The 8,455-nt window shown below is 36.0% G+C and overlaps 1 protein-coding gene and 1 long non-coding RNA gene across 2 annotated transcripts; both read right to left on the bottom strand.

The window, feature by feature from the left end:
* Window positions 1-674: 674 nt before the first annotated feature.
* LOC127536380 (C-type mannose receptor 2-like) lies at window positions 675-5,588 on the bottom strand. The gene is made up of 5 exons (XM_051956457.1): window positions 5,564-5,588; window positions 4,027-4,428; window positions 2,994-3,338; window positions 2,807-2,895; window positions 675-2,699 (listed from the first exon to the last, which is right to left on the bottom strand). Exons 1-5 carry the CDS (start codon window positions 5,586-5,588, stop codon window positions 2,631-2,633), a joined length of 930 nt encoding a protein of 309 aa, XP_051812417.1. The 3' UTR covers window positions 675-2,630.
* A 1,643-nt stretch (window positions 5,589-7,231) lies between these two features.
* Window positions 7,232-8,455, bottom strand: LOC127536530 (uncharacterized). The gene is made up of 3 exons (XR_007945557.1): window positions 8,277-8,455; window positions 8,112-8,205; window positions 7,232-8,016 (listed from the first exon to the last, which is right to left on the bottom strand). It is a non-coding gene; the product is annotated as an uncharacterized LOC127536530 (long non-coding RNA).

Consider the following 8,455-nt stretch of genomic DNA (forward strand, 5'->3'; position numbering starts at 1 on the left):
GATTTTTTTGTGAATGTTCTTAAGAAACATTTTTAACATTTCTTTTTTCCACTAAAAAATGTTCAAAGATTTCTCAAAAATGTTAAAAAAGTGTCAGAAATTTCAAACTTTAAACCGGGTCACTTTTGACCCACAGAACAACGTGAGGGTTAAAGTGTTGGTTAAATAAGTTCTGATTTGAGGCAGCACCCTCAGACAGACACAAATTATCAGTTGAGTACATCATCATATTAATATCAAAAGGAGGAGTTCAGTGTTTTGTTTTTTTTAAAAATACTGCCTAAATAGACATAAAATATTTTAAAATGGTTATTTAAATGTAGCATTTCAACCGTATTACTGATTTCATGGAAATTTAAAGGCGTACTCACAACCTTAAAATCCAGCTTTTGAGTCTTGAGATCTGATCTGCCGGCAGTGCAGCCTCCCAAAATACAAACGCCTGCTAATTTCTGCAGATATACTGTTCACCTTGTTCTGCTGCTATTTTCATATGCAAAGCAGGACAATGCTAAAGGCCTCAATTTGTGGTTCACACCATGACATGACAATTTATCAATCATGGTCTCGTGTACAATATCAGTTATTTAAGAATTTTTACAGAGTTTTTTTGAACTCATTTCATTCGATCTTTAAAAAGTGACTTTGACAAAGTTGTGACGACCGGAATCAAGTCAAGTTGACCACTGAAGAAAGTTTATTCAAAGTGTTTTTGTCATAAAAAGACAACTGGATACAGTAAAATTCATAACCCAAGATTGAAGTGAAGTAAATGAAAACTTAAAATGTGAGTAGATTCTGGTGACAGAGCAAGCCTGTTATAATCTGAATATAATTCAAAACTTCATTTCAGTGTATAGTAGTGGCAGTGTCTGCTGTGGGTTCTTATTGCCCATTTGTGAGGGACAGTCACTTTATGCGAAGGGTCTGGGGTTTTCATCCAGGAAATCTGGGATATCAGAGATTTCATTTTCTACATTCCTGCCATTTTTATGCAGTAATTTGTGCCTTTTCTGCATCAGCCTATGGTTAAAACATCCCGATGTGTGACAGTTACATTTAGTTTAGTGGATATATGACCTCATAATTTATATTTTGAGACTGAAAAAGAACCCAACGGTGAAGAAAAAAAAAACAGAAGACCTGCGGACAAAAAAAGACTATTGATTAAATTTGCTGTTACCGTGGTAACCATGAGTCTCACCACATTAAAGGATTACAGTTTTAAGTTGTGCAAGTCAACTCTGGAAAAAAATATTATGATTAATATTTATATATCAATCTATTTGGGGCCACCTACTAGTCAAGCCAAACCACATTAAACATGAATAACAAATAGGAAACAAATAGAGCAGCAGTACAGCTCAAAGCAAAGACAACACAGAACCTTAAAAGTTTACACAGCTTGAAAATAGTTCACTTCATTTTTCACTTTTCACTAGCAAAGCAAAATACACAACTAATGTATATTTGTCATGTTGATATTATTGATTAATCTGCTTCATTCTTTGCTTAAATTAAGACAAGATAAAATAAGATAAGATCTACCGGGCTTTGCAAAAGTTCTGTTCGACTTGTTGAGACATTCACGAAAATGAACACAAAGATTTTTCGGTGCAATAAGATAAAACTTTTGGGTGGCCACATTTCTGATTAATATTATCATTAACACATATATTGAAATATTTGGAAAATAAAAAATTATCACCAAAAAATCTTTGTTCATTTTGCTTGCATTTTGCAAGTGTAACAGAACTTTTGCAAAGCCCGGTATTTATTCATCACACAGGAATTTATTTTGTCAGAGTACAACAAACAATAAACAAAGATTAGTGGAATGCACTCATTTACACAGAGGTTAGTACTAAAATAGAAATAAAGTACAAAATGCAAAATATCAGGGAACAGTTTTTACAAATGCCTTTAACATTCATTTGCCAATCAAAATTATATGTTCAGACATCTTTTCTTGATAACCATGGCTGTTATGTCTTCAGTGTGTCTGTGCTGCCGATCGTTGTGAATGCAGGATCTGATCAGATTGACTGCATTCAGGGTATTTCTTCAAATTTAACACAAACGTTTACTTTGACTGGTTAGATTTTGGCAGTCAGCAGTCAGTGTGGCTTCACCAAACAGATTTTTTGCCATAATTTAAGGCAAATAAAATCACACATATAGGTTAAGATATTGAAGTGATGACATTTTATGTTCCCAAAGGTCATGTCTGAGTAGACATGACAGAGGCATACAGCCATGAGGCAGTAGTTTTTAGACATTTTTGTAGTTAATTATTAACTTGGTTGCCGATTCATTTTCTGTTGAAGGTGTGATTATAAAATTTGTGTTTAAGCTTCAGCACAAGTTTTAGGACATTTTACTCATACAGTTACACAGCAAACCAGAGCACAAATGCACACAATAAACAACCTATTCCATGAGTAGGATGTAGTTTCTATTAGCAGAAATAAACCAATTAAAACAAAGCCATTACATCATTTAGAGGAAGTAGTTTTTTAAAGTGCATTATCAGTGATAAAATCAATTGCTTTCCCAGTTATGGAAAATGCATGTTGACAGTGCCACTTGTAATGACACTGATGCTCTTCCTCTTGACATTCTCCTCTTTTCTATCTGGGCTGAATCTTCCACTGCAGTTTGACATCAGTGTATCCCTGGTTTCTTAGCATGGCACCAAACTGAGGAGAAATAACACAAATACAGCAATTATCTGGATGTTTCTCTCTGCCTGTAGTCTCTGCTCTTATTCTCCATCTTCAAAAGAATTAAAAGAGGAGCATTTTACCTGCAGGAGGAGCTGGTTGTTTATAGCTGGGCTGCTCAGGTCGGCGTCGGTCACAGTCACCAGCTTCAGCACCCTCTTCACCTTTGAAACTGAACAATGCAGCAAACGCACAGTTACATCACAAAGTGGCAGGAAATTAGTACATTTTGACTGATTACCCCCCTAAAAAATGTTATTGAACAGTTACCTTGGTGGCAGAGGGCAACGTAGTATTTATCACATTCGTCATCATCCCAGTAATGACCGCCTTCACTCTCAACAATACAGAACTGATCACCACCAAAGTTGTTTGGACCGGAAGTACGCCAGTGTCTGAAGGAGCTTTGGCTCTTGTCGGCCCAAGCCCACGGCACACGGTACAGACCGATCCAAGCTTCACCCTTGAGCTGTCTTACAGAATCGACTGCAGAGTTTTCTGCACTGTTCTCGATCACTGCCAAGTCTGTGTAGTGAGTCCTGCAGTATTTTTGAGCAGACCTCCATGTTTTCTTTGTTGAGATGAGCGTGTACGTTTTCTTGTTTTGCTCTGTCACTGCAATAGATAGAAATCAACAGCTGAATTATTCCAGTTGCTCCATCGCAGTTCATTTTAGCTCATTGTGAATGGAGTGGAAAAGTGGAAATGATCAACACTGTAAAACTACGTTTTTTTTAAACATGAAAAAAGTGAATCTAAAGCTTTCTTCAGATATGAGATTATTTAACGTAGCTGCCTTCCATCATTCTGTTAAAGACTATTATCTATCTGTTATCAGACACTGATCACTTTTCAGTTATTCCTCAGAGAAAATGTGTTGGTGTAACTGCTGTCTCGATTTTTAAGGAAAAGTGAATAAAGTGTGCATTAAGCTGAGATGTTTGGATGCTGTTATATTAACAGAAAAGAGTGCATTTCTGCAAAGTATTGTAGGTTGTAGCTGGTTTCAGTAAGTTATTGGAGCCAACAGTGGTTCAAGGGAGGAGGTCTGAACTAATGCTGAAATGAAAAGTGAATGAATCAACATTAATTTAATAACTGGTCAAATGTAAATTGAATCTCTGTACCTTTTGGACTGTTTGGCTTTAGGGTTTTTATTTCAAAACTTTTTAAAGAAACTTTTTTTCCCCAGTATTTTATAGACTAAAAACAGTCTTGTAGATTTTTTAAAATAAAATTCATCAGTGGACAGTGCAGTATTAGGTTAAGCAGGTAAACCCCATGAACTAAAATCTTTTCTTACCGTTGTAACAAACTGAAGGTTGGAGAATTTCACAGTTCTTATCAGACCACAGTCCACCAGTGCGGATCTGCACACAGCTTTCATTCCCATTATTTCTGTTTGGTTCGTTACGCTTCCAGTTGTTGAAAGTGGTTTTGCTCGTTTCACCAGTCGCTGACCATCTCCATGAGTTGGTGTCATTGGTCAGAGTCTTCCAGGACTTTGGATCATCCTTTAGTCCAATCCATGCCCACGAATAGGAAAAGTCAGCTTTTAGCCTGTTTATGTCATCCATGCTCTCAATGGTGGCCAGGTCAGTGTATTTCTCTCTGCAGTACTGCTGAGCTCCATGCCAGGTCATTTTTATGTTAACATAGTGGTACTGACGCAAGGGGACCTTTGAGCAGGAGCTGAGGTTGCATCCTGGGTATTAAAGATTGAGGGCAAATATTTGCACAAATTTAAAAATAAAATAAAACCAAGATATATTTAACATTTCAAAAGCATATGGATATCTACCCACAACCCAAAAATACAGCAACACATACAGGCCGTCTGTAGCGTTTCCAGTATGATTGCATTATTTTTTATTGTTCTCCACAGTGGTATGTGTCCACCTAAATGATAACAGCTAAAAAAGGCCATTAATATTTAAACAATGTCATTAGTTCACTATGGAGGTCAATATCTGCCAAGAAGTGAAAGTCAGAATAAGTTAAATGTTGATCTAAAGCATAATCCTGAACAAGTTCCATTTAACGTGGCTATTGTGACTTTTGCCTCCATCCTCTGTGTTGTCCATCAATTTAATTAGCTCCTCATTTGTGAACTTATCAAATAGTCCATTCCATTTAGCTGTTAGCTTTCCACAAAGTGATCCTCACACATGCAACATACACAATAGAGTCTATCATCCATTGACTTTTGGTCAGACTTGAAAACAAATATTTAAAATGATGCAAAATTTGGAAAGCTTTCTTTCATTTCTTTCTTTCTTTTTTTTTTTTTTTAAGGAAAGCTGCATTATGTGATGCCTCATTTCCCCAAATCTCTACAGTGGAGGAGTGTGCAAAGTTAGCTTGACCCAAATGGACACAATAGATTTATAAAAGGGAAATATCTCTGGCTGAAAAACACCAGAATGATCCTTTTTGTTTTGTTGTTTGCTTGTTTTACTGCAGTAAATGATTTCATTTGTTTTTACAGTTTATTGCTTTGAGAAATGGTGTAATTTTGGCGATTGTGATTTTTGTAGTCTTTTTTTTGTGTTATAACCACTTTCCTGACTAACTATTGAACATTTATCAACCAATTTTTCAGCCAGATTCGAGCATAAATCTCTCTGTGAAGTCGTTGTGCTTTTCTTTATCACTATTGTGCAGTCTGTGTGAATTTAAAGCTAAATGAACATTTCATTTGTTAAATTATGCAAATTACATTCTTGCACTGTGTTTTGTTTTATTGTTGTTTTGAATACTTTGATTTTTTTGTGGCTTTTTTCTCATGTCCGAAATCAAACCATTCACTCCTTCATATGTTGATTCATTCATTCACTTACCAAACAAGAAGAAAATCAGACACATGTAGCAATCCATTTCTGATTTTACTGCAAACAAGAAGAAAACAAGTCAACTCTCTGCAAGAACGAGCATTTGTTTCCAATTATTCTGACTGATTTAGACCTTTGCTCCGGTGGAGGCTGGAAGACGCTAAGCTAGAAATGATGAAAACCCAACAAACCTCATAAATAAATGGCTTATATAAGCTAATATAGCTAATATAAAATGTAGTAATTACATTTGCATTATATTGATTAAATAATATATTATGCACATTGTTATGGGCGTGACATCCTTCACTTGTATGTGAAAAGATGTCTTGCATGAAACTGGTTTGAGATGCTAAAAAGTTGGGAAAAGCTGATGTAAGCAATGCCAAAAAATTCATTAAATGTGATCAAAATGTGAAAATACACTTTAAAGTAACATTTTAGCTCATAGCAGTTTAACATGCAGTTTTCCTACTTTTCCAGCACAACTGAATGTATTCCTTTTTTTCATAAACCTGAGCAAAGTCTTATGAGGTTCCAGTATAGCAGAGGACAACATATTTACATCTTTGGTTAAAACATTTCTTGCCTTGTTTTGTATTCACCTGGAATCTGAAAGTAATGGTACAATAATAATAATATACAAATCTCACTAGTACCCTGGAAATATAAAGATGTACTTACAAGTTTGAATGCAGCTTTTGGGTGTAGTCATAAAGTTGAGATCTGAAGTGACTGTCGGCTAACACCCCGGAGAAATAGCGCTTGAACTCAGTGTCATATGCAAATCCTAACTTTGGTAAAAGTCATTCTCTGAGAGTTAGTTACACCATTTACAGACAATTACACTCTCCAGGTTATTCCTCATAGTAAATGAAAATATTGAAGTATTATGGAAGAATGAGTCTTTTTTTTTTTACTTTGTGCTTGTTGAGGTTAATTTGAATCAACCAATTTGTGTCTCAAAACACAATTTGCAAATTTCCAAACCAGTAGACATAAATGTAAATGGATCGGTAGTGTCTCAGCCACTGCATTTGCCTTTGTTCTGCCAGAGCTCGCTGCCGAGGATAGACTGTCAACAGTAGACTTGTAAATGTGACGGATACTCATTCAGATATTATGCAGCTCTTACAGTCCTTCCCAGGGTCTGTGCATAACATTTTTAGCCACACTACACTCAAAATTGTACTCTATGCTTCATATTAACCCCTTGCTGCACCCTTCTCCCTGTTTGGAAATGGTGCGCATGCTGTTGCTGTGTGATGCTACAGCGGCTTATTAAAGTCAAAGAAAAAGAACTGACACTTTGCATTTGTTTGTTTAGTGCAAGATTGTGTCTAGCAGTAGATTTTAAGAGTTTTGTGTGGAATATAAAGAAGCTGTAGTCAAACTCCACGCAGTGGACTCTGGCTCTAACAAAATAGTCCTTAGTTTTAGTTAATAAGTGACTTGTTTCATACATGAACCAGCCTGGCTCACTGAATGTAAACTTCAGAAAACTACATGAAAACAAGCACCAAAACAGAGGGTGCTGCAGACAGGAGCTAATGGATAACTTAGGCATTTTTCAAAAAAACAACAACCACAAAGACATCAGCAACAACAAAATTTTATTTTGTTCATATTGAAAAACCATTTACTGACACAGATTTATTCTTCTGAAACAGCTGTTGAGTGTGATTTTTTTTTTTTTATAGCAAATGATAACAGAGACGGTGCATCTGTTGGGGACTATTTTTGAACCATGGATTGATACACATTTTCATTTATAGAAAGTGTTTAGGACACAGCACAGTGTATTTGAGATTGAGTTAAAATAACTACAATGATAGTGAAGAAAATATCTGTAAATAGTGTGGATACATTTTTGTGGATTACAGTTTTGAACGAGACATATACCGCTTTGATGACACAAACTATATGTGTTCAGTTAGCAGAAGAGTCTTTTTATGAGATCTGTTTACAGTAAGAAAAACATTGAATATCACAGCATGCACCCTTAAACTATTCTTTTTTAAAGTAGTTACTGACTGATTTATATTGCAATATTATGAGGATGTACAGTAAAGATGGAAAAAATAGAAGTAATGAAAGTAACACTCAGTAATAATGCAAACACTAAATGGAACTTAATATGCTTATATAACTTAAGTCATTGTATCACACTATTATCTGGAAGCCACTCACACTGTGTCAAACGTTCTGCCATTATATGGAGACTAAATATTTAAATGAGATAAGCTGCAAACTTTGTGCACACAAAACACACATTAAGTAAAACACTTGTATGCTGAGGCTGAATTTCTTTCAGTTCAATGCTGTACAAGCTTTGAGCCTAAACGGAGCAAAATACAATCAAACACCAATTTACTGAACAACATCTAGTAAAGCATCTTTCTACAAACAATGCTGTGGTGCAGCTTTCTTGCTTGACTTGTGCTCACAGAGTCAGCAGTCATCTAAACAGGGAGAGAAAAGCAGTTAGAAATGTTGAGAACATTATTTGTGTGTGTGGCTTCTGCGCATTGTGTGTATACTGTGTCAGTGTGAGCACCTTCACTCGCCATCTCCTCTTTCTTCTTCACCGGCAGTTTCTTCCAGGTCAGCTGGAAGTCACTCACACCCTGCTCAGCGAGTGCTGCATGCAACTAAAGGAGAAAGATGAGGTCAAAGTGTCAAATTTGTTCGCGATTTTGGTTTTCTCTCACACACACTGTACCTGCTTCTGTAGGTTATCACTGATGACTGGATCTTCCAGGTTTGCTGTGGACTGGATCGTCATCTTCACCGCTGTTTTCCGAGCTTTATAAACTACACAGGATCACAAAAAAGGGGTAAACTTTTCAGACTAAAACTCACAAGAAATCTGATAAATGCATGGTCATGATGATGTGTAAA

The sequence above is a fragment of the Acanthochromis polyacanthus genome, chromosome 12 (genome assembly GCF_021347895.1).
Source record: "Acanthochromis polyacanthus isolate Apoly-LR-REF ecotype Palm Island chromosome 12, KAUST_Apoly_ChrSc, whole genome shotgun sequence".
NCBI lineage: Eukaryota > Metazoa > Chordata > Actinopteri > Pomacentridae > Acanthochromis > Acanthochromis polyacanthus.

Coding starts and splice junctions, on each gene's coding strand:
- LOC127536380 (XM_051956457.1), bottom strand. CDS start 5,588: ATGTGTCTGATTTTCTTCTTGTTTG. Junction 3,339..4,026: donor ACCTTCAGTTTGTTACAACG/GTAAGAAAAGAT, acceptor TATCTATTGCAG/TGACAGAGCAAAACAAGAAA. Junction 2,896..2,993: donor CGTTGCCCTCTGCCACCAAG/GTAACTGTTCAA, acceptor TGCATTGTTCAG/TTTCAAAGGTGAAGAGGGTG.